General features: G+C 55.4%; 1 protein-coding gene across 3 annotated transcripts in view; it reads right to left on the bottom strand.

Moving 5' to 3' along the window:
* Window positions 1-25,313, bottom strand: part of PAX7 (paired box 7) — a 95,245-nt gene extending 69,932 nt beyond the window's left edge. Inside the window, exons 1-4 of one of the 3 annotated variants that reach the window (XM_016128250.2) lie at window positions 24,483-25,313; window positions 21,683-21,918; window positions 20,991-21,120; window positions 19,868-20,002 (exon numbers count right to left, since the gene is read on the bottom strand). In XM_016128250.2, the coding sequence (XP_015983736.1) occupies window positions 19,868-20,002; window positions 20,991-21,120; window positions 21,683-21,918; window positions 24,483-24,567 (586 nt within the window). In that variant the 5' untranslated portion in view covers window positions 24,568-25,313. The remainder of the gene's footprint in view (window positions 1-19,867; window positions 20,003-20,990; window positions 21,121-21,682; window positions 21,919-24,482) is intronic. The other 2 variants (XM_016128251.2, XM_016128252.2) reach the window with 2 other exon arrangements.
* Window positions 25,314-25,653: the final 340 nt, after the last annotated feature.

Below are 25,653 nucleotides of genomic sequence, written 5' to 3'. Positions count from 1 at the left end.
GCCGGAGCCCTCTCTTTTTTTTTTTTTTTTTTGACCTCGGGTCACTTGGTTTCCTTCCCATCAGGTGGTTTCAAAAACTACAGGTGTTTTTGTTTGTTTCTTTGTTTGTTTTAATCGGGGGGGGGGGGAATTAGTTTTTTCTCCTCCAAGCAGTTTTTCCTTGTCTAAAGGAAGCTTCCACTTCTAAGACTATGGAAACTTCCAGCCTCGGTCTGGGGTGGAGTTTCAATCCCCAGCTCCTCTCCTGGAAGCCTCTATGCCCCTCAGTCAGCTTTGCTTTCGGTTGTAGGAACAGGAACAGACCCCCAGCTCCTCACCAAAGGTGAGGTGCCGGGGGAGGGAGCTGAGCTGGGGGAGGGACAAAGAAGAAGGATAGTCCTGATATTCCTACAGTGCCAGACATCACACTTGTTTGGACTCAGCGTTAACTCACTTCTCGCCAAGATCCTATTTTTTAACACGCATTTTATCGTGCTTATTTTTCTTGGGGAGACTGAGGCTCAGAGACATGATCCCCAATTCAGAGTCCCATAGCAAGAAGCTGAGGTCCAAACTCGAGTCTTATCAAACCCATATTTCAAATTTCTAAACTAAGCTGCCTCGTTCTGACATTTTAAGGTATCAGTAATAATTGCTACCACCAGTTGCGTTCTTAAAATGTGCCAGGTGTTGTAATAAGTGCTTTATACTCATTATTTTTCCAACAGCAGAGTGAGATGGGTCCTATTATTAGCATACCTATATTACAGATGGCGTGACTGAGGCACAGGATAAGGAACTGGCCCACGTCAGTTAAGCAAGAGGGCAAAGTCAGATTCTAAGTCAAGTCCGACGCTGGGGCTGGGCCGGGACTCCCATACTGTTCTGCCTTTCATGAAAGGCTGATAGAGAAGGAAATAGATGAACAAACAGATCTGACTTCTGCCCCTACCAAGCCTCAAAGGTGGGTGTCCCAGGGCCTGGTCCAGCGTCACAGTGCATGCTCCTGGACACACGTGCGTGCATGCGCGCGCGCGCACACACACACACACACACACACCCTCTCCAAGTCTCCCCAGTGGCTCTAGTTCAATGTTTTACAGGCCTAATGAGTGTTGACAAGTTTAATGAGTTTGTTTTAAAGAAGGGAGGGGGGACCTGGTCAAGTTGAGATTTCCGAGTCAAATGAATTAGTGGAGGCCGCCAGACTTCAGCTGACAGGCCTGGAAACCCTCCCACGCCGACTGCAGCCTTGAGCCACGGGACCTCGGCTCCCCTCAGTGGGAGGCCGGCCCCACGCCAGACACAGGGGGCTCTGGGGGCCTCTGAGCAGCCTGCGGGTGCCTGGGGCCCAGTCGAAGCCCATCCTGCAACCCCCTTCCCTGTCAGCCCACCCCCGATGGGCCCCTCTGTGCTGGACTTTCCTCCCCCACTGGGTCCCCAATGAGAAATTTGATTCAAACCCAGTTTGGCACTTGTTTGCATATTGATTGCGTGGTAATTAAGTGGCTTCATCTGCGGAGGGGATGCGCCACCTGCATTTCCAAGCTTCCTAGTCATGGGCTGAGACTGGCCACAGCCCTTGTTTCTGATCGTGCAAACTGGAATCCAGGGAGACTGGCTTCTGGCTCCTAGCAGGGAGTTTCATTCGTGTTTGTTTAGAGTAGGAGTCTGTATTTTTTGCAGTGGTGAGATGAATTGGGAAGTAGCTTGCACAAACCTGACCAGCCAGACGAAATAGCACAGTTAAAATTAAATCATGATAATTATGCCAAAAATAAAAGAATGTATGAGCTTTGGCCCAGGATCTGATGTCACTGTGGCATGGTAGGCATGAACAAAGCAAAATTAGTTGTCCCTTTGGCCCCTCCTGAGACACCTGGGGGCTGACCTAAGTCCTGGACCCAAAGCCGGAGAGGCAGGCTTTCAAGTTCCTTCTGCCTCATTCTCTAGCCCTGGCCTTGGGCAAGTCACTTAACCTCTCTGAGCCTCCGTTTCCTTCTCTGTAAAATGGGATTAGTAAGACCTGTGATGGTTCACAGGGCTGTGGGGCTTGAGGGGCTGTGCCTGGCATCCCGTAGGTCCTCCACGATCCCAGAGGTGCATCTCAGCTGGAAGTGAGCACGAGCTCTAATTATTACAGCCTTGCGAATCGGCACAGGCTACCTTCCAGCCCACCCAACGTGGTCTGAATTTCTTCCCCCATTAGCCAGGGTAGCCCCATGACGCTCTTACTTGTCAGCTGTCACCCTTGTCACCCACCAGGAGAACGTGGGCTAGTGGAGGTTGGGGAAGGGGTGAGGCATCGCGTTGCAGGGCCTTGGTCTGCTTTATTCTGTCGCGTTTTGTCGTCCATTAAGAAGAACAGAGTCGGAGCTGACACGTCCCAGGCTGGGTCACAGTGTCCAGCTGGGATTCCAGGCCCCCTCCTCAGCGGTCTAGCTCCTCGCTCACGTGTGCCTTCTCTCTCTCCTGTGCTTGTTTATTGCCGATTTCCCCTGGGGGGTGCCCCTCCCATTCTTTAACTTTCCCCTAATCTCCGGTCTAAGGCAGCAGACTTGTGAGGAGTGTTCTTTCTAGTGAGAATTTCTTTACAGACTGTTTTCCCCTTCCAGCTGGGAGCATGGTGGGAGGGGGGTTAGATAAGGGCAGGGAGGGGGATGGGTCGCCCCAAGTCAGGCGCACAGACCCTGTGACCCGCCTCTCTGGACGGAGCTGCCGTGCCTCTCTGGCCATTTCTCCACTTCCTAGGTCTCGCCATTGTTCAGGGCTGCAGCCAGCTGCGGGCGTTAATCTTTGCCATATTTGCAATCCCCAGAAAGAAAGGCCCTCATGGGACGGGGCTGGGCCAGGGGCCCCGCGGAATGGACAGAGGCTGAGGCGCCGGCATGAGGAGCATGTGACCGCGCACACGTCTGTCTCCCAGGCCGCTGAGGGAAGGCGGCATCACTGCGCGCTGGCATTTAAACCTTTTGTTCTCACTTAAACCTTTCTTGGGGAGCAGGGGAAAGAGGCTGGATTCTGAAAGCAGTCCTGGATTCCCTGCTGGCTCGGCCACTTACGAGCTAGGTGACTTCAGACTGACGACTTGCCTTTGCCTCAGTTTCCTTTCTGTAAAACGGGGGCAGATACAGTTATCTGGATAGACAAATGGGCTGATCTTCACCCATGCATCATGGAGACTGATGTGGCCTCATTGGTACATATGTCCCTTATTCTCCAGGGACACACAGGGACATCCGCCTTTCAGCACCAACAGAGCCACACTCGTATTGACACAACCACATCCTCCTAAACGCACACTTTACATCACAAGGACAAACCTACACACACCAGCACCCAAAGGCAACGCTCCCCACCCAATCTAATCAGGACTCACTACTCCTGTCCTGACTCCCCAGATGCAACCCGTTGGCGGCCACAGGTACACAGCACAGTGCCGACGACAACAACACACACACACAAGAAACAATGTTCCCGTGACAGAGATCCCAACGTTTACCTCCCAAGACACTCCCAGCGCCAACTGGGATGTCTCAGTTCATAATCCCAAGCACCAGTCGAAAACGCGGGCGAGCACCCCGTGAAAGAAAACACATCGGCAGGTCCTCTTGATGAATCCTGTGGAGGACCAGCCTCTTTGCTCTAAAGAGGAAGCCACTCCCCAGGGACACAGGGCCCTATGAATCAGCGGAGGGCATTCCAAGGTCAGATGCTGGCCAGAAAGCTGGTGTGTAGCATCAGGAAGAGTTTGTGGCTCCTAAATTCAGTCACTGGCTCTGCCACCTGCTGACCATGTGACTCTAGGGAGCTGAGCAAACCTCTCTGAGTTCTGCTTTCATTTGCAAAGTTGGGATAATAGAAACCCAAGGGCAAGCTTGGGGGTTAAGTGAGATGAGGCCTATAAAGCACCTGGCACAGCTCCTGACAGGCAGCACGAGGTGCCAGGTTGAGCACAGGCTTCTAATGAGACGTACCTGTCTGTCTGTGCCCAAAGGGCCAAGGCACCTGATTGTGCCTCAGTTTCTGTATCTATAAATGGGCATAATCCCTCTTGGGAGGATTTCATGATTTCATTCTTAGAAAGCACCTAACTCAATGCTTAGCATGCAGTCAACTCTCAATGGGCTATTCTCCTAAGGAGATATTCAATAAATAACTTTCCTGGCATCCAAGTCTTAGGTCAAATATCACCTCCTCTGGGCAGGCTTCCCTGATAACCCATCTACCATCACTTCCCAGGTCAGTCATTCTCTCTCTTCTTCAGACCTCTGTCCACCTTCTGAAAATATTTTCCTATTTGTGGACATGCTTGTTGCCTACCTGCCCGCGGTGTGTAAGCTCTGTGAAATCGGGGCCTCGTGTAATTCGTGGCTGTACTCCCGGCTCCTAGAACAGTGCTGAGCACATAGAAGGTGCTCAGTACATCGCTATGAGAGTAAAGTAGGAATTTAGCTCCACCTTCCAGGGGCACTGGTAGGGGGAGGGGAAGAGAGATGATGGAGGTTGCAGGTGGAAAGGCCCTTTCTTCTGCCCCTGCCCTCCCTGCGTACACATCCTGCCCCTCCTGTCCCTCTCCGGGAATGTGAGTCCAGACTGCTGACCAGCCTTTCCGCTATGGATTCTACCCCGGCCTCCTGCCAAGGGGCGGGTGAGCCTTGATGGGTTTACCTGGGTGTTAATCCCCCAACAATCCCCCCTGGCCTGACCCGAGAGCCAGCCTCCATTCTTGTCCTGGGTCTAATTAAGCGCCTGAAATGCCACTTCCCCTTTCAAACCAGGCTGCTTTTCTCAGAGGCGAGGCAGGTAAAGCCCAGCCTGCCCTTTGAAACAGAGGAGGCCGGAAGCCCTGCAGGTGCAGGAAGACGAGGGGGAGGCACTGAGAGGCCTGGGGGTTGGAGGGAGAAGGCTTCTGCCTGCCCCTCCTCGGACAGCACAAACACTTGCAAATCTTCTAACTTGGGATGCTTAACCTTTTGGGGACCCCAGTTCTAAAAGACCCAGGAAAAGCTACAGTTCTCTGCCCAGGGAAATGCACACATCCTTACACATGCACACAATCTAGAATTATATTCCAGGGCCTCACGGTCACCCATGAAGCCTCTATAGTCCCCAGGTTGATATGATGCCACTTTCCTTTAAATCTATATCTAGATGGGTGGATGGCTAGAGATACAGATCGAGCTATATAAATCTAGACTGATATAGTCCCACATGCAACAAGATTACCTCTGGGGAAGAAAAAGGATTCTCAATTTTAACATTATATACTTTTCTGATTTGAAACTTTACAAGCACATATTACTTTCGTAGTAAATCTTTCAAAAACATATAACAAAACTATATTCATATCTATTTCAGAACAGTGTGCATTTGAATTAAGGTATTCTCATCTTAGAAACCTTTATGAATTATCTATTCTGTACAAACTACGTTCCTGTCTTTTATCTCATTTTAATCAGGCTCTTCCTATGTGCTGGCCACCTTTTCTGTTTTAACTAACTTGCTCCTTTTGTGATTTTTGTCCCCATTTGATAGATGAGAAAACTAAGGCTCAGAGAGGTGAAGCAATTTGCTCAGGGGCCCCACAGCAGAAGGCTATCCCCGTCTCCTGATTCTGAGCTCTTTCTGTGGCCCCCAAGGCTGCTTTTGAGTGTAGGGGCTGAGGGGCCAGAGCTGAGATGAACGTGAGTGTGTGGGAGGCCAACCCCATGGTGTGGGTGGGAGTTGGGGATAGCACAACAGGTGCCCTTGCAGATCGGACCCTCAACAGGGGCCGGTGACAGTAATAAAGGGTGAGAGACCCCGTGACTTTGGAAGAATGCTCCTTTTGTGGAGCCTGGTTCCACAGTCTGGAGACCTGGCCCCTGTTCTAACTCTGCTCTTGATTTGCAGTGCAACATGGAACAAGTCTCCCCCATCTCCCCCACCCCCCACCCCCGCCCAGACCTAGTTTCTCCATGGGTTGCACTAGACCGGAGTCTCTTGGCCACGACCACGGACCACGGCAGCTTATCCCAAAGCCACTCCCCTCAGATGTTCTAACTCGAGACAGCGCCCAGGTATGCATTCTTTACAAAAGCACCTGTGTGACTCTGAAGCACACACCCTTCCGCCCTCCTGGTTTATGGGTCTTTCCATCTCCCACACGCTACCTCAGACCCTCCTTCCTGCACCTTGGCAGGATGGCTCTGCAATCCAGCCACACCCCTAGTCGCCCCATGAAGCACAGGGAGTAACTGCCTCCCCTGGTCACACAGCAAGCTTTGCAGGTAGACCCCAGTGTCTGGAGGACAGCCTATGCCTATCCAAAGAGACCTCCTAGCCAGGAGAGAAAGTTCTCTAATCAGGGAGAATTGAAGGGGAGGGAATCATTTGTCACCAGATAAGCAATATCAGCTTATCTCTAAAGACCAATAACCACAGCCTGGGGCTGATTCCGGGTGTAAACAGAGCGTCTCTCCCCTCTCCTCCCCCGCCTCCAGAGCAGCCTCGGATAGGAGGTGGCACCGCTCCTCCCTAGGACAAAGGGCTGTCTCACCAGTGTCCTGTATCAATGCGGAGCACACTGGTTTTTGACTTCTTCCTCTCCAATGCATACATGCCCAGAGTATCAGAGCTCAAAGGATCCTCACCTGCTGCATCACCTGCTCAGAACCCCAAGGTGCCATGGACCACAGTTTGAAAACCACTGAGCTCCTCATGCCTTGCCATGGTTCGGACAAAGGGGCAAGGACCAGAGAAATTAGGTGGCTTGTCCAGAGTTACCCAGCAGTGAGTGCTAAAGCCCGGGCCTCTCTGGGGGTGGGAAGGTCTGAATTCCGACCCCAGCCACCATACTTACTGCATTTCCTTTTCCTCTGGGCTTTCTTTTTCTTTGTTGCTAAAGTACTTTTCCCAGAAAATGAATAGACCCTTCAGAGGACCACATCTGTGGCATCTGTCAAGTCTCAAGATCCCAGTACGTGACAATGGGTTCTGGGATTGTGAGTGGTATTAGCTTGAGCCATAGTCTCTCCTAGGCCTGAAGATCTAGGGTTCAAGGAGAACGGGAGAGGATGTGGGGCTCTAATTTTCCAGATGAAGCAAGGAGAGGGGCTGGATTCGTGCCCTTCAGGCCACTTAGGGTAAAGGCATAAGGGTCCTCTAGACCCTATTAGGAGAGGCCCTTCCTTCTCCATTTCCTTCAGCTAATCTCTGTGCCTCAGTTCCCCCTCAGTGAAATGGAACTTAAAAGCATGTATCACATGGGAGATGGACTGCAGGGCTGGGAAGGGGTCATACTTCCCATGGCCGCCCTCATCCCCAGCCTTCGAATCCCTGGAAGCAAGACCTCGCCCGGCTTGGATTGCTCCTCTACCAGCATGAATGCAGGCAGTCCGGCAGTCCAGTTACCTGATTACCTGTCCCTCCTTTGGGCTCACTCATGCCACGCCCTCTGGACCTCAGCTTTTCCATCTGCCAAATGACCAGATGACCTGTAAGGCCCGTTCCACTCTGACTTACCCTTTGGGATCTCAGCCTGGAAAGGGAATCCAAGGTCCTTTTAATTGACCTAGTAGCCAGCCACGGCCTTCGAACACCTGAGCATCGATCGGGTGGGAGGAGTCTGGGAACAGTCTTTAATCCCCTTCCTCCCATCTCAGACTGGGGCCATCCTCTCCTTATACCTCTCAGCTCACCCGCTGTGCTCCACCCCATCTGTACCTCTCACTCCGGGTCGCTGGTCTCTCCACACCTCCGTTGCCTTTGCTGCTCAGCGCATCACTCCCTTGCTGAAATCCCTTCCTTGGTTCCCCAGTGCCCTTGGGGTAAGTCCTAAATCCTTAACTTGGCCTAGAGCAGCCATGACCTGGACTCTAGGGATGTCATCCCAGTGCAGCCCATACAAAGTAGGGGTTAAAAAAGAGTTGTAAGGATGAACAGATGAAGAGCCAGATGCCTTCAGAGCACTTCTAAGTCAAGTCATCTCATCGGCTAAGACCTGCCCTATTTCAAGGGGATGGGGACAGCCATGACTGGGGAGAGGATGTGACTGGGCGTGGTGTCGAAGACCCTCACCTGCCTCCTTTACTCCTAAATGTTTCCGCCTTCTCCTTCAATCACCACATGGTGCTCACCCCTGCCATCCCACCCTGCTCACCAAGGCTGCCTGGCCTCTCTACCTGGAGGGAACAGAACTCACCTAACCGTGGCCGTTGGGCCCCAAGAACCGGCTCTGTTTCTGCCTTCTTCCCCTGGCCTTGTGTTGAATGAGGCGCTGCCCACAGGAGCCACTTATTTCCCTTAGACAAGGAAGGATGCTATTCATTTGCACGTGGCTGAGCACTTGCCCCTATTCTACCCACCCCAAATATGGTGATTACTTAGAGATTTATGGCCTCTATTATTTTTCAAGTCATAAGAGAGTGGCCTCTAGATTGAAAGCAGCCTTGGGGGAGAAGAGAAGGTAGAAGCAATTGGAGAGTGATACTTATCCAGCCTCCCACTTTGCTCTGCACTTTATGTGATTATATATATGGTTGACTCTTCCCAAAGCACTGTGAAGCTGTCCTCCGTGGGACCATTTTGCAGACGGGGACACTGAAGCTCTCAGGGCCCCTCACTTAAAGTTATACCCAGATCTTTCAGGCTGGGGATGGGGGCTCTTCCTCCTTCATCCGCCCTCTGTGTCCCCCTCCCCCTCCTCTAAAGCACCTCAGAGGAGTGGCCTCTGCCCACAGGACATCACTTATTCCAGACCCGGCAGGTGGCCACAGCTGGGGTGACTTTTGGAGACCTTTGCACTCAACTCACAGAGGAGGAAGGGAAGGCCCGAGAGCCAGAACGCGTGTCTAAGCCACACAGCACTCAGCGACAGATAACGCCTGCTTCCATGGCTGTAACTTTTCTCCTTTCTCCACCACCCCCTCCCAAGAAAGCCACCGACTCACTCCCAGCAGCAGGGAAGTAGTAGGTCTAGCGTCCCATGACCCCCCCCCCCACTTGTGGGCCGCCGCCGGGGCAGCTGACCCAGGAGAGGCTCAGTAGACGAAGCCCTTCGCCAGGCCTGGCATCCCCTCGCCGAAGCTGGGGTTTTGTTGTGGGGTTTTGTGCGTCCTGTTTTGTTCGGTCTCCCCGCCCCTTCCCGCGCGGGGCCGACCCCCTCCCTTCGCCCCCGCTCCGTCCCCTCCCCCTCTGGGGCTCCCAGCGAGCCCGCTCTTGACTTCATCCACTAAGTCAATAGCCCGGGCGCGGGCGGACCCGCTCCCCCCCCTCCTCCCGCCCCGCGCCGCCCCCCGGTTTTCTTCTCGGGATAATGGGGGCTCTTTGTGGCCTAATCAGCCTCCTGAGGAGCCAGGAGGCCGGGAGCGCTTCCCCCGCGGCCGTCGGTGAAAATGAAAGCGGGATTAGGCCGGGGCCTCGGCCCACAGCATAGTAAAGCGCCACCAGGCATTCGCCCCTTCAAAGCCCCTTTCGGGGGTTTGGTTACTTTATTTCTAAAGTTGTTTGTATTTCTAAAGTGGCCATTGAGGCGCGAGCGGGGGCCGCGCTGAGAGGGAGGCGGGGAGGGGGGCGGCCAGGGGAGGAGGAGAAACTCTCGGAGCCTCCCGCCCCCTCCTCAGCCCCGCTGACCAGTTTCTAAAGCGCTTTTCGCGGCCCTACTTCCTTCGGCTCCGGGACGGGAGGAGGGGCCCTCATCCCCACTAATCAGACAGAGAAACTGAGGCTCCGGCACTGGAAGTCGCTGACTTAAGGCTCCACATCAGAAGATGGGTTCACGGGATTCAAAGCCACCAAGCAGCCGGGAGAGAAAGAGGGTTTTGTTCTATTTTTTTCTTTTAAAGGGAGGAGACGCAAAAGAGGCATTTACAGCGGTAATCGCCCAGGTCGCCCAGCTAAGCGCACCAGCTAAGCTTCTTGGTCGTCGCCAGCAACGGCTACGGAAGGGAAAGTCCTAAAACGAACACAATTTGGCGCCCCGGGGGGGGGGGGTTGGGAAATTCAGCTTAATTTATTAAAGAAAGTTCCAGAGCCTCTTTTCTCAGGTTCACTCCCAGCACCTCCCATAAACCCCAGAAACGCCAGCGCAATCTTTCAGAATCTTCCCTATCGCCAAGGATGAGAGGGCGCGGGCAGGGATTCTGAATTCGGGTACTTGCAGGCAGTCGGAGGGAGGAGAGCGGAAGAAGGGGTATGGCCCCGGGCGGGGCATAGAGCGGAGGAAAGGAGTTTCTGCTGGCTGCGCCCTCGTCCCACACACGTACATTGGAATTTCATTTCGTTATCGGGCTTTTTGACCCGCGGAAGAGTGAATCCAAGCTCGAAAAGTTCAGGCAAGAAGGAACATTGCAAGCATGAGGAGCGCGGGAGTGGGGGGGGGGGGCTTGGTGCACACTTGGGGGAAAGGGCGAGATGTGTGCTCTGTGAATGCACCAGCGGCGTTTACTGTGTCCGTGCTTACGGGAGAGCGCGGGGGATGAGGCGCTTCTGCAGGCTTCCACGGGGAACGAGAAGGTTCCAGAAGGTTCCTAAGGACCTCCTCCTGACCCCTAACTACCCCGAGGTTGCCACTCTGGAGACCACCTGGAGCTCGAATCTGATTTTCGTGTCTATCCAGCCCAGATAAAGACGGTGCGGACTTCTAGGCCAAGTTTCAGGGAACCGGAGACCTTGATCCCAGACCCACGATCCCCGCGCAAAAGGATACGCCACACACCACAAAATTCTCCATACGCCCTACAAAACGTCGCGCGAATGTTGCCTTCTCTCCACCTCCGCCAGCCACCTAGACACTCGCGGTCTGAATTCGAACCCGCAGCCCTGGTGGTCCCTCGCCACCTGTCCCCCGTGCTGAGGCTTGGGGCCGTGGAGCGGGCCCCGCGGAAAGGCGCCCGCCCACTTGTCTGGGGATCCGCTGGGTCTGGGACCCCAGAAATATCTAGGATGGAGTTTTCCAAGCTACTTCTCGCGCCGGACGCCCCACCCCTTTTTCTGTCCGGTCCAGGGCCTCTTTGATCTTCAGTGGTTTTTCGGCTTCAGACAAAGAGCGCGGTGAAGGCGGGAGGCTCGGGAGACCCGCAGCCCGGCCGGCCGCTCCTCCCTGCTCCTCTCGCTCGCCCAAACCCGGGGCGTTGCAAGGTCCTCGGTGACGCCTGCGGCTCCCGAGGTCAGGTTGGGGGCTGCCTGCCAAATTCATCCCTGGCCCCAAACACATCCTGATGTGTTCACAGACAGACCTGCGCACGCATACGCGCGCGTAGCAGTCACACTCAGACACGCACAGGCAGCCTGGCGCGGAGGCAGGCGCACTTGGAGACCCAGGTAAACACCACGTAAACACACGCACTGAGGCACTTTCTGTTTACCGCGGGTTTATTCTTTTCCTGTCTCAACCACCTGGCTCAGAGTTACTTCATGAAGGCTGGGAATCTTATTCGTGGGCACTTTACACAGTCCCTGGCACATAGTAGGTGCTCAACAAATTTTTACAGAATGAAGAAATTCACCGCGCCCCGCCCCACAGAGGAAATTTCCCTCCCTTCCTTCCTTCCTTCCTTCCTTCCTTCCTTCCTTCCTTCCTTCCTTCCTTCCTTCCTTCTCTCCTCCTCTCCACAGACAAAAGGGGAGCTCGGTATTTGCGCTTATCTCTGTCTATAACTACCTCAGAAAAGGCCCCTTCCAACAATGAATGGGAGGGTGGGGCCGCGCTCTTTAGGAAAGAGGGGAGGAAGCAGCGCCCCCACCCCACTCATCTCATCCTGGGCTCTGGCTTCCAGAATCAGAAGCTCCCTCAAGAATACTGGCGTCACCAAGAAACATGTATATGTGGAGTTCTTAATGGAGTGAGACCCCCTTTATACTGTCTGTATGAACATCTGGGAATGACCAGATTCTAACGTTTGATCTGACTCTCACGGGGGGGGGGGGACAGGATTCCCCAAAAGGATGAGACTCTTTGTCTTAGTCTAATTGTTCCCCACCCCCCGCCCCCATGGGACGATGCTGAAACCCAGGCAGGCTGAGGGAATCCCAGATTCCATTGCTGGTGAGTTGGGTGCAGGATGGACGCTAGAACCCTGACTTCCTGGATCCACCACGATGCACGTGACTTCTCCCGGATCCCTCCTGCCTTGCACAGCTGGGTTCAGACAGGGATAGGGGGAGCGGCCCATCGGAAGAGGTCATCGATCATTTAATCGCCGGGAATTACTCGCTGTGAACTGGACCCAGAGCAGCATGAAGGCTTCAGCTCGCCCTGTGTAGTAACTTCACCCTTATTCACCCTCCAGTCTGCGGCGTCCGAAGCCAGGGAGTGGGGATGGTGGCCTGTGCGCTCTCCATCCCAAAGCTGAGCGCCTTGGGAGGGGCGGTTGCTAAAAACCGGAAGGCGGCGAGCCTCACGCTCCCGGCAGTGAAACCCGGACTGGCCTGTTTGTTCAGCGACGCTCTAAAATAGGTTCCCCGCCCCCTTTGCTCCGAGTCCCGACAGGGCCTGGCGCGTGGGCCGGCCCCTTCCCAGCGCCGCGGGTCGGAGCGCGGAGCCCGGGCCCCCGCCTCGGGGTCGGCCTCCTTCCCGCCCCGCCGGCCGACTCGCTCGCCTCTAATTAAGCGGCGGGATCGCAGCGAGCCGCCGCGCCGCGCTGTAATATGATGAACTGCCTTTGTGCCAGTGTCACCGAAAGCGCTTCTGATAAGGGGAAGCCGCGGAGGATCAAAAGGACGACAGCGGCTCGGCCGCCTCCCGCCGCCGCCCGGCTTTGCGCGCTCATCCTCTCCGCCCGCGCTCTCCCGCGGGCTGTCTCTGGATCCCCGCGGTCTCTCCTGATCTGTCCGTCCCAGGGCCAACCTTTTGGTGACTCTGAGTCTCTTTGTCTTTCTTCCTGACGCCCCGAGCCTCCCTTGGTCCCTCCGCATTTCTCAGCGTCCGCAAACACTCCGGGCAGGTTCTCTTCTCCCGCGCCTGGTCGTTCTCGCTCTGAATTTGCGCGCACGCGCCCTCCTGAAGCTCTCCTCCTCTTTGCTGACTCTCTCGTCCCACCTCTGTGACTGCCTCCCCGGTTTCTGCCTATCCCTCTCTTGGTCTCGAGCCGGGCTCGGGCCCAGCGCACCCCAGGGCCCAGGCGACCAAGTCTTGGAAAGGTCCTTTAGATGACCTGCTGTCTCGGGAAACTCGAACCAACCCATCGGCAGCAAGCTTGCAGGGCGCCGCCGCCCTTTGCAACCCGCCCTCTCCTCTGCCGGACAGAAGCCCAGGCCGGTGCCCTGGAGTGCCTTCGGGGTCTCTTCAGAGCGTGACTTGGGACGCACACAACTTCCCCCCAACCCTCCCGAGGCTTCTGCGGCCCGCGACGCTTTTCTTCTCCCCCAAGGCTGAAGTTCCAAGTGCAGCCGACCCCCCTTTGGCTTTCCCGTCCCTAAACTCCTTCCTTTGGCCCCCACCTCCCCTTTGCCCTCGACCCCTTCTCTTCCTCCTCCAGGCCCCTCCCTAGCCTCCCCCCACCACCCTCGTACTCTCTCCCGATTCCTTCCCCGCCTTGCCCCCCTTCCTCCCTCCCCCCCCCCCCCACTTTGAAGTTTTGGAGAGATCTATCTACTAATGGCGAAGTTTCCCCCTTAGGTCACCGTTCTGCCTTGATTCGATTTGGGAAGGCGAGTTCCCTCCCTCCCCTTGCCCGACCCCAGCCGGGGCCAATCGCTCCAGAGCAGGTCAGAAAGCGCTGACCCCATTTCCACCTTTTCCTCTTTTCATCCAGAGGTGGGGGAAGGGAAGGCTTAGGACAGCAAAAACCGAGGGGAGCATTCCAGCCCTCCGGTCCCCTCTCGCCCTCATCCCCAACCGGGTTTCCTAATTACCTCATTAGTCTGGAGTGGGAGAGAAAGAGATGAGCAATTTTTTTCTGGAATTCCTGGAATGTGCCCCCCCCTTTGTCATGGCCTTCAAGGCCCCAAAGCCCAGTGAGAACCTCTCCTTTGGGGTTTCTATTCTGTGCTCTTAGTGGCAGGCAGGACTCCCCGAACCAGGCACTGTCTCTTCGAGGGGTTTCAGTTCTGTCTGGCTTTAGACCATGGGCTCCCAGGGCCAGAGCCAGGGGTCCTGTACATTCCGTGTTTCTATCCTTAGGTTCCCATTAGAAATGAAGCCTCATCACCTCTGATGATGATGGCAAATCGGAACTCTGAAAGAGGCAACCTGGAAGGAAATTTCATTGGCTCAGTCCTCTCTCCCTATATAAAAGTGTTTTTATATAATATTATTTCTATATAATGAAATGTGTAATGACTATCATTTTCAGGGAGACATTATATATTTTTTAAAGCTCAAATAATCACCTTACTGCTTTAAGGCGACTCTTATATGTGCTTTTAAATCCTTCCATGTAAATTCCACTGAAAAATTTGGAAAGCTGCGAAAGGGGAGGAGGCGGCAGGGGTGGGTGGGGGGAGGTTAATCCGGGTTTAACGCCGCGATGCCGTCTTAGGACCAGGGTTAGCCCGATTGCGTTATCTCTGCCCAACATTTGAGACGCCCATATATCACCCAGCCAAATAGCTCGGAGAGCAGCACAGATGGCTGCCGTGGTCGCGCCTCAGGAAAATGTGTTATTAATATCTAAAAACTTCCCAATACTGTCTGGTAAATCTCCCCTCCACCATTCCAAATGATGAATTCGTTTGAAGTCTTCCCCTAGCCTCATCTTTCCGATGTCTCTCTTCTCTCTTCTTCTTAGCCAGGCTTATTTCGAACTGGTAAATATCTAATTCCTTTAACGGCTGTGCCGTGGCTCGGGAGTCTATTAGGTAGGTACAAATGCCTGGAAACAGCCGGTGCGTCGCGGTGCGTGGCGGTGCGTGCCCGGAGGTGAACGCAGAACCCGCAAGCCTTGGCAGCGGGGGACCCCACCCTGTTTAGAAATGCGACGGGGAGACGGGCTACGAGGGAGCCTCGATCTGGGAGCCAAGCCCTTCCCTCGTGCGCCCCTGGGACCCTCTCCTGGTTCACCGTGGAGGAGCAGAGGCACCACCACCCCCCAACACGCAACTCGTCGGCGGCTCGGGTCCCCTCCGCCCCACCCCCAGCGCTCCAACGGCTTCCCTCGCTCTCCGGGGCGGATAATTACGCTCCGCCAGCCTGTTCTCCCTTGTTTAAAGTTTGCTTTCTAAATGTCTTCTATTAGATTATGTTCGTTCATTCCCCCTCCAACCTTATCTCCTTCTGTCTCTTCTCTCCCGGCCCGTCACACTCGATTTAGGCACGAGTTTATCTGGCAAACCGTTTGCCGACTTTGTTTATTTACCGCGGGTTCTGGGGCTGCGAGCGAGCGAGCGCCAGTGTTTGCCTTTGTAATAGTTATCTCTCGTCGTTCTTAGTCTCAGCTCCCTCCTCCTACTCTCTGCTCCGGTTGGAGGGAAGGAAGGGGGGAGTCTTGTCTGCCCTGTGTGGGCTCGCCCCCTCGCCAGGAGCTCCCTCCCCCGGGATATTTCCCCCCGAGCACCCCCCCCCTCTCGGCTCACCCCATCCCCCCATCGCCCGGCCCAGTGGAGCCCCGGCCCCCACCCCCTCCTCTCCCTCCGGTCGCACTGAAGATCCACCGCGGAGCGCTGCCTAATGCCGGGGAATTGCTCGACACCCTCCCATCTTCCTCCGAGCCCCCATTATGCGAAGCTGATCCCACTCTGAACAGCTTCAAATCCCGCCTGGACTCTGTTTGATTAGATTGCCAACCCGGGGTAATCCTTTGATTTGGTGGAGTGTCAATTACCTTTCTCTAAACACACATTTACAGAGGAGGGAACTTGTTGGTTTAAATCAATGCAGATTGTTTCTTGATAAATGGACTATCTTCCTCGCCTCCCTCACTCCCTCTTCCAAGGTCCCTCTCCCTCTGCACCCCCTCCCCTCCCCTCCCTCGTCCTCGCCTATCCGGTAAACAATGCCCCTTCCAGGTGTGAAGCCGGGGGAGAAAAAAAAAAAAAACGGTGTGGGCTGAGGGGAGCCCGTGCCCCCCTTCCCCTATTCATTCGCTCCCCCGGAGCCTAATTAAATTTGGCAGGTCCTTGTACACACAATCAAAACAGCTTCCTCCAGTGTAGCAAACGACCGAAAACCGCATTAGCAGCTATCGCTGCTGCCAAATTAAATTGTTTCCCACCTCCTTTTACAAGTGTCTAAAACCGACACTCGGGGGCTCTCCCTCCTTTCCGATCCTTCTCCGTCATTTCCCACTCCACACCTGTACGTTTGCTGCTTTAAAAATAAATTAAGGGAGAGTGCAAAGAAGTACAAATCTGCCCCTCCTAGGACACCATCTCGGATGGGCTCTCCTACCAGGAAGGTCAGCAAATTCTCGGATGGACTTTGGCACTGGTACACCCCCTCCCCCAGAGAAAAATGCACATTCTTTGTCTTTTTAATCGTACTTGACCCTCATTTCATATTAATTGTGACCTCAATGGGGTTCCTAGCCTAGAGACCAACAGTAGAGCCTCATCCGTTTGGTAGGTTTCGGCCTGAGTTTGTGTATTGTCAGAGGCCTGAGGCTTTGGTGTTCTTTTTTGTTTATTGCTGTTGTTATTTGCTATTATTATCATGATTATTGCTCATTTCTTCACACTCACTCCCTCGTTTGCCACAGAAGAATGGTTTGACTCTGTGCAAACCCCTATCGAATTTCCTACAAGAGTCTCCCTGGGCTCAGGTCGGCAAAATCTTGTTCTTTTTCCGAGTCCCTTCTCAAACTCTTTTTCCAGCTGGGTCTCTGGACTGTCTCTCCCCTGATCCTCGGAGCAGGGATGACAAGAAGAGAGTCCGAGCGGATGAGGGCGAGGACCTGTCCATGCCCCCTCTCCAGGAGAGCAGAGCCTGGCCGGAGCCCCTATCTGCAGCAGCCTGTGAATTCTCACAACCAACAATCCTAATAACTCAGTCTTAACAAGGATAAGAGCAAAAAAAAAAAAAAAAAAAAAAATACGAACAGCCTCATGAATATCAGCCCAAGGGGAGCAGGAGTGAGCTGTTCAGAGATGAAAGTGCACAGAAATAAAAGCTCAATTTAATCTGCTTTAAAACCCTTCAACTTAACGTTTGTGCTTCAAACTCTGAGAGTGAGGACTGATTGCGGATAAATAGTTTCTTACCATGCCTGGAAGCTATTACACCCCTCTCCAACACAGTTTCCCATTCAGCAGTCCCAGTTTTCATTACCAGCTCTAATAAGTCTTAACATTATTAAATGCCAAGCGGACGATAGGAAAAAACGGACTCAGGGAGGGATCTCTCTTTAGTGCTTAAAGAGGAGAGCTCTTAAACCCCTTCTTCGGAGGCTCCCCGCCATGAGAGGGGCGACCCCCGGAGAAAGCATTTGTAGAGAACGAGGAGCCAAAACCAAGTTTGTGGGTGTGCACCTCTCCCCCTGCTCTGCCCATGGGGCCTCTCTGCCTCTCCCCACCTGGCCGACTTGGGTAAAGGTTGGGAGATCTTTTCACCTTTAACCTGGCCGTGAAACTGATGTCTGGGGCCTCGGAGAGGTTTCAACTGGGCTGTTCGCTGAGGTGGCTGCGAACTGACTCAGGTTACCACACCGGGAGCTGATACGGTTTGTCTACAGAGGCACTGACAAGCCCAGTGACACACTGTCCCTTCGCACCCATCTACCTTCACACTGCACACCCACGCAGAATCCCACTTGCTCACAACGCGACCCACGCGCCCTGATCCAAAGGCCCACGGGCAACTGGTCACACTGAGACACAAGTGCCTACGTAGCCATCTAACGCACAGTCGCAATGCCCAGCATGCCCACTGTCACTCAAAACTGCAGAGCTTTTTCGACACCAGCCTGCCGCTTTCATTCCATTCCTGCAACTCCTCTCACAGACTCAGGGCCTAGGCTCTCGGCCTCTGCACTGCCTCCCCCCCCCATCTGGAACTGCCAAGCCCCCGTCCAACCCTGGAGACTTGGAGCTTCCTGGTTCTGCTGCAGGAAAAACCTCTATCCAGCGAAGTTGCCTGGTAGCTGGTTTTGTAAGCACGGACCAGCCCTGGAAGCCTCGAATTCTCTTGAGCCAAAGGGATTCCCCAAACCACACAATGTTTCCATCCTCATCAGTTTCTTTCTTTCTCAATGTTAATCTATTGTGTTTCCTCACAGACTAAACTGCACATACCCCTGCTCCCCCCGACCCCCCAACACACACACAAGCACACCTAGAGTTTCTCCAAATAAAACCATATCTCCTTCACTTCTCCGGGGCTACCTCCCAGAGGCAGTGTCTGCTGTGTGGTAATTGGCTGGGAAAGATTATTCAAGTTTTATGTCCCCTACTCTACAAAAAATAAAAAAAAGTCCACTAAGCCCCTTTCCAATATGAACTGAAATAAGGACTGGGTCCCCTCGTCCAGAGGTGCCTCAGCCAAGCCGGGGGCTGCTTGGTAGTTCAGGGCTCCTCCCGCTGCAGACCCCAGGCCCCAAAGCAGGCCCGGCACAGCGGGGTGCCAGGCGCAGCTCACTCCCTTTCTTCCCTGGCCCTTTTGTCCCTAGTGGGACAGGGCTCCACTTAGGGCCTTGACTGTCAATAGTCCGCCCCTTCCCCAGCTCCAGGCTGCTCTCACAGGAGGCTGCCCCTGCCCCCTCCGCCTCCCCCGCCCCCAACCAGGCCTCTGGGGGCCGGGCCTGGCTGGGCGTTGTCTTTGCAAGTGGGCTTTGTCTGTGAAGTTCATCTTCAAGGTTGGGAGAGAAGACTGAAACTGGAGAGAGACCTGAGCTAGGAGTTCACAGGATGCAATGGGAGAGGGGCCTCGAGAAAGCTCTGGAAGGAAACTCTAATGTAATGTGCTTTTTATAAGTTTCCCCCACTTTCTCCAAAGCCACCGTGTTGCAGGTTCCCAAGGCCGCTGTCTTTCCTGCTGCTCCCCTGCCTGTGTGTCTGGGGATCTGCTTCTTTTCCTGGGTCAGTCTTTGTGACTCTGGGTCTTCCAATTCTATTTCTCCCCTACGGTTTTACTTAATGTAAACTTACCAAGTGTCAAAGACAACTGTGAGGGGTGGGGGTACCGAAAAAGGACTTCCCCTTCTGAAACTTCCTGCCCCAATAAACGAAAACACAGTCGGCTTTGCCCCGCCTGCAGGCGCTTGGAAGATGAACGCCTTCCCTAGCTAGCCGCGAGAACAATCCGAGCGCTGGCCTCGGACTCCAGCCAGCCCCGCAGCCGCCCTGCAAGTGGAGAGAGAGGCCATGCGGAGCCCCAATCTCTCTCCTCCACGGGATCCTCCTACTGGGGCGTCTGGGCACTTCCCCTCAACTCCTGGCCTAGCCTCAGCACCTAATTTGGGCACCCATCTGCCTGCCCCTCCGCCACGGTTTCATTCGGGGCCCTGGCAACGTGCAACTGTTCAAGGTGGCGGCCCACGCGGCCCTCGCTAATTTTTATTGATTGCAGCGGTCAGTCAACTGTCAGGCGGGGTTTCAAGGGACCGTTTAGAGAGCGTGTGCGGGTCTGGTTAACAAATTCATTTAGGGAGCCTCAGGCCGGCTCCTCCTTCTTCGCACCCCCGCCCCCTTGCCCAAGTTTCCTATAAATAATAGATCGACACCAGGACCTGCAGCCAAAACGCCAGCCCGGGAGGACTCGCGCGCCGGGGCCCTGGGCTAGACTTGGCGCACAGTCAGCGGTGCACTAACCTGCAGCCGGGGCTCCCGGGGGCCTCAAAGGCCGTCCGCGCCCGGGCTTGGGTCCCAGTCCAGCCCCAGGGTGCACCGAGCGGGTGCGCTCAGCAACCCCGGAGAGGCTCCTGGCTGCCCCAGGGCTGCGAGCTCTCCCGCCAAAGTGCGGTCCTCCCGTCTGGGGCGGCGGAAGCGAACCACCGACCCGCAGACTCCGCGGGGCGGCTCCGGGGAGGTTCCCTACCTTTGTCGCCCAGGATGCCATCGATGCTGTGCTTGGCTTTCTTCTCGCCGTCTTCCTCCTTCTTGTCCGTTTCGTCCTCCTCCTCCTTCTTCCCGAACTTGATTCTGAGCACGCGGCTAATCGAACTCACTAAACCTCAGAAATTCAAAGGCAAAAGAGCGAGTATAAGTTATTGGGGCAAGGGGCACTGCGGCCACCTGGGCCCCTGCGAGAAAGTCCCTCAGCCCCTTCCTCCTGACACACTGAACGTGGAGCCAGCGCCACATTTAAGCGTTTATAGCTTTTCGAAGGCACAAGTACAGTCACACCTGGGGCATTCGGAGGGTGGCAGACGCACCCACCTGTGCACTCCCAAATACATCTTGCACATACTTGCGCCTTGCACGATTACATGCCCTAGATGCACGCATACCAACGGCCACCTCCCCAGGACTCCCTCAGAGGCAGGCCCTCCTGGCCCTGCTGCTGCCATCCCACACTCAGGTGTGTCCCAGCCCCGTGTGCCTGAATGCCCACGTGTACATGTACACACACGCGCGCACGCGCGCACGCACACGCACACACACACGCACGCACACCAGGCCACCTTCCTTCCCACGAGCAGCATGGTCAAGGGCCTCCACGTTAGGGATCCACTAGTGGCTAGTGGCAGCAGCAGAACCAGACATGGTGACTAGGGGAAGAAGGTCCAGGGAGCCCGCAGAGATCAACCCTCCTGGGACAGACCCATTTCCGGGCCACTTCTCTGAGAAAGTGCCTGGGGAGCTTCTCTTATCGCTAAACCTTGTAAGTTAACTTATTCTTCCTTCCTCCCTTCCTTCCTTCCTTCCTTCCTTCCTGCTTCCCTCCCTCCGCCACCTGCCACCTCCCCCCTCCCTTGTTTCTTCCATCTCTCCACTCCCTTTCATTTCCCCTAATTTCATCTCTTTTCTTTCCTTCTTTCCTCCTTCCATCCTATTTTCGGTTTTTGATTCTCTCCTGAGCTCTTGCTCCCTTTTTCCTCCCAACTTTTCTCTGTGCTCCCCGCCACCCATCCGCTCCCCTCCTCTCCCAGGTCCGGCCTCCCTCGCCCGGAGCCCTGGCCAGACGTGGGCACGCTCTGCTGGCTCAGCTGCCTTCTCACCTGAGGGCACGGTGCTGCGGTCACAGTGCCCATCCTTCAGCAGCCGGTCCCGGATCTCCCAGCTGAACATGCCGGGGTTTTCCCTCTTGTACTCCTCGATCTTCTTCTCCACATCCGGAGTCGCCACCTGCTTCAGGGGTGGAGGTGGGAGAGTAGGAGTGGAAAGATGGGGTGGGGGAGGGAGATATTTTAATATTAACCTCCCAAGAGCCCCAGGACAAGCTGGTGGCTCTGGTCACCAAGTCCCCCTTCTGAGATTGGCTTTATCCTTTCAAAAAGCCTGTCCCTGGCTTCCTGGGTAGGGGGGATAGGGTAGTGACAGGTAATAAAATAGAAACCTAATTAGGACCTCCGGGATCCCCCTCCTCACTGTTTCAGGCAAGACTGAGGGGAGATTTCCCCTGGTCTGGGATGGTGATAGGGGATCAAGATAGATGTAGGGACAGCCCTGGGAATAACTCATTGACCTTGACGTTTTGGACAACCTGGACCTCAGTTATCCCCATCCCTGAGAAATGCAAACAACTGGGGGGGGATATCTAGGGATGGGGACATTCTCCCACTGTATTTTCCACAGGAAGCCTATAGTCACCCTGTGTCACTGGATGACACAGGGTAGTGAAGGGGGCCACAGCCAGGATCCCCCCAGCCTTGGGAAGGCCGACTGTCATCTCTGCAGCAGAGACACTCACTCTGGGCTTGCTGCCACCGATGGCCCCAGGCCTGATGGACCCAGTCTCCTGGTAGCGGCAGAGGATCTTGGAGACGCAGCCATGGGAGACGCGCAGCTGGCGGGAGATGACGCAGGGCCGAATGCCGTGGTGGGCCATCTCCACTATCTTGTGGCGGATGTGGTTAGGCAGGGGTCGCCCATTGATGAAGACCCCGCCAAGTTGATTGACTCGGCCTTGGCCAAGTGGGGTGGACACTGGAGAAGGGAGAGGAGATGAGGAAGGAGAGAAGCACAGGGTGAGGATGGGGAGGAGACACTGAGCGCACCCCTTGACTCCGGTTTTTGTGAGCCCCAAGACCTCCAGCAGTTCCAGGTTGCCCACATTTGGAGCTGCATCGGTTCAGAGGTGAGGGGAAAAAAACTGTCACGCAGCTGAGAGAGTCCTGCAGGGATGAGAGAGGGATCACAGCTGGCTGCTAGAGTCCTCCCAGGCGCCGTGAGTGTCCCCGGGCCTCCTGCACTAAGGGGAATCCGGACACATCTGGGGGAATCCGAATGCCTCTGAGAAGGGGCAGGAGAGAGACAGAGGCAGAGCCAGGAGGCTCCGAGACCAATGACTCTCTGTTCCTCAGGGTGCAGCTTGCGCTGCCTCTTACAGAGGCCCGGACTGGGCGAGCCCTACATGGTCAAGACTGATCCATTTTGTTGGAGACCAGAGGGGCTGGTTGGTTACTAGTATTTACAGCCCTGTCCCAGACAGAAGAACTGTCTGTCCTACCGGTAAATGAGCAACGGAGGTACAGCGGAGGGTCTTGTGGCATAACACTGTTGGCTGCTACCTCTGAGGGCACCTGGCTGTCTCTTGAGGAACTCTCCTGGCTTCCAACCCCTATCGAAGTTCTAATTTCGTTTTGGGGCGATTTTGAAACATGCTCCATTGCCGGCAGTTTCCTAAATCAAATACCTGGTTGGCCTTAGAAATCCATAGACTGTCCCTGTGGGCTCTGAGAGGTTGGTACACAGATGGGCCAGAGTCCCTGGGTGTGGGTGACTTTTGGAACCAGGAAGAGGCGCCCCCCCCCCACCCCCGCCCCGTGTGTACTGGGGAGGGGAGGACGTCTCAGAAGCCTTAATGCAAAGTCTACACAATTTCCGCACAGAAGGTTGGGGGACACCCGATGCACTAATCCAGCCCCGATCCTCCCAATTTGGGGACTCGGCGGCTGCGGAGATCTGGCAGATTAGAACGATTTCACAGCCGCCGAGTGGAGGGAGCCGACAGTATAATTGGAAGGGAGGAGGCGAGAAGAGGCTCCGGCTGTTGGGCTGTTCTACCGCCTCCTCCCTCGCTCTCCTGGTCCCCCCACCTCTCTTTGTAAAAGTAGGTGTCTGAAGCCACCCTCGGATTTAATCAGAAATCGTGCGTCGCCAAGTCAGAGTCACTCGGTCTCCGTGGCGGGATATGCCATTAGCGCTCGAGAGCTCTCGAGCGCCCAACTTTATATTCAAGAGGCTCTTTAGCGACCGGCGCTCGGCTCTCCTCAGTATTCTCCGTCATGTTGGGCAAATATTGTTCTAATCCGCTGCGCGTCCTCGGCCGCCTGCTTTACTTGCATTCGCTACTAGAGAGGGCTGCGGCAAATCCCCAGGCTTGCGCGCTCTCCCGCCTGCGTGGCTGCTCGCGCGCACTTGATCACGGAGCCACTCTCCTCGCCTATGTGTCATTCTGGGCCCCGCGCCGTCTCGCTGCCGGAGAGACGCCCCCTCCCCAGATCGCAGGCTCCCTGCCCGCCCGTCCCCTCCCTGCCTTCTCTCCGCTTCCTCGCGCACCGGGGGCTCACACAATTACAGGGAGAGTAATTTTAAAAAAAAATTAAAAATCTCACCTATCCCTAACGACTTTTCTACGACACCCCGGGCGACCTAAGCCCGGGGGCCGAAGGATCTCCCAGTTGACAGGTTGAAGAACTATTCGTTTAAAAGGAAAACGAAACAAAAACGCAGAAAAGGGTCTCGCAAGCGGGCTCCCGGCCCTTTCTCCAGCCGGGACCCCATTCCCCGTGCGTCTCCTCCGTTCACCCTGGTGCTGGATTTTCAGGGAGGGCACGTTACAAAATGAACGTTTCCCCTTCGTCCGGACATTTCAGTGCCCGCTCGCCGTCTTGAGGTTCTCTCCCGGGAGATTTTCAGAGTTCTAAACTCAAGTGAAAAGTTTTTTTGGGGGAAAACTCGTTGCTATTTATTATTTCAAATTAGTTTGTTTCCAGACCCTCCCCCTCCAAAAAAAAAAAAAAACCCAGGAATTTCTGGGTGTTGCTTTGGAAGAAGCAAACAGCCTTCCTCTTTTAGACGTATAAAATATCAGATTGTTGGTATTTCGAAATAAAAGGGGTTGGAAGATCATCGGGTGTGAAAAGAATAATTCAAACCAAGAATAGGAATCTCGGAGCGGGGGAACGTAGCGAGCCAAGAAAGTATCCCGGGAAAAAGTATCCGAAAACAGTGGAAAGAGGCGAAATTCACTGGGACCTGAAATCTACCAGGAGCCGAAATCCACGCGGAGCTCAGCTCAGAGGGCAAAGGCCAGAGTCCGAGACCCGTGAAGCTGAGGCCGCGCGGGTCAGTGGAACCCATGCGAAAACCCGACAAGTGTCGGTCCCAGAAACTTCCTGGTCCGGTGCCCGGACTTGGAGGTGGAAAAGAAGGGGACCCGGTGCTGCGGCTGGCACGGCCACCACCCCGCCCCGGAGGCGACCCCCTCCCGAAGGCCCTGGAGGTCCCGGCGGAGGAGCGAGGCGAGGCAAGCCCGGCGGTCTTACCTTCCAGGGGAAATCCGGTGCGCGGGTAGTTCTGCCCCGGCGCCGGCCGCATCATCCTGGGTACCGCGCCGGGAAGGGCCGCCATGCTCGCGCGCGCCGGGGACGAATCCGGAGTCGGCAAAAATCGCTTCCCGTCCGCTCCCTTCACCCCTGCTGCGATCTCTTTCTTTCCTTCTTCTGCTTCTTCTTCTTCTTTTTTTTAACCTCGTTTCCCTCCCCTCCCCGCACACTGCATCCCCCCCCCACCCGCCCCCCCCCACCACCCCCGGCTGCAGTCAGCGCGTCCAAAAGCTGGGGAGGGAGGGGGGAGGTGGGGGCGGAGGTTGGGGAGGGGGAGAGGGAAGGTGGCGACAAGGAAGTTCAGACAAACAAACACACCAACCCCAAGTCCGCCTCTGCCCGCTTCCCTCGGCCAGAAGTTGTGCGGTTGGATGCGCCGGGCAGGCCCGAGAGGCGAGGCCGGCGGCGCAGCGCGGCCGGCGGGGCGCGGCCGGAGTCGGGGCCCCCGACTGGGACTGGCGAGCGCCGCGCTCTCGCGCGCAGGGCCAAAGTTTCTGAGCCGAGAGGCTGCGGAGTGGATTCTTCTCCGTATTTATTTATATATTTATTCTCTCGCTCGCTCCCCCCCCCCTCCCCGCACTCCCTCCTCGCGCCTTTCCCAGACAATCCTCGCAACTCCCTGCCACACGAGCCGTCACGCCCCCGCCCCCGGAACACTCGGGGAGGGAAGAAGGTGCCTCTCGGGTTTCGGGGCCTGAGGGCGGCGGCGACAGGGGGTAACGGGGGAATGCGACGGGGCGAGTGGTCCTCTGGGTAAGTTGTGCAAAAGTGCTGGAGGCGGCGGCGGCGGCGGCGAACGAGATCTGATAGGTTCGGACTTTTCTTTTATTCATGAGCAGGGAAGGGGGCCAGGGCGGAAGAGCGCCAATAACGAAAAGAAATCGCCAACGAACATATATATATATTTTTTCTCTTTTCTAATCCCCGGCTCGACTTGGTTTTTTGGGGGGGGGGAGAATTTGAACTGCCCATTAAAATGGACGGAGCAGAGACCGGGGTTTGGGGGAGGGAGCAGGATGGGGGGGGGCAACTTTGTCCAAGTGTCTTCTTTTGACAAATGCGTCCGTCCGCGCAGCGCGCAGCCCCCTGGTCGCCCACGGCCCCCTCAGCG

This window comes from Rousettus aegyptiacus, unplaced genomic scaffold (assembly GCF_014176215.1).
Source record: "Rousettus aegyptiacus isolate mRouAeg1 unplaced genomic scaffold, mRouAeg1.p scaffold_m13_p_1, whole genome shotgun sequence".
NCBI lineage: Eukaryota > Metazoa > Chordata > Mammalia > Chiroptera > Pteropodidae > Rousettus > Rousettus aegyptiacus.
Note: the sequence above shows the minus strand (reverse complement) of the source record. Positions and strands in the feature narration are given on the sequence as shown.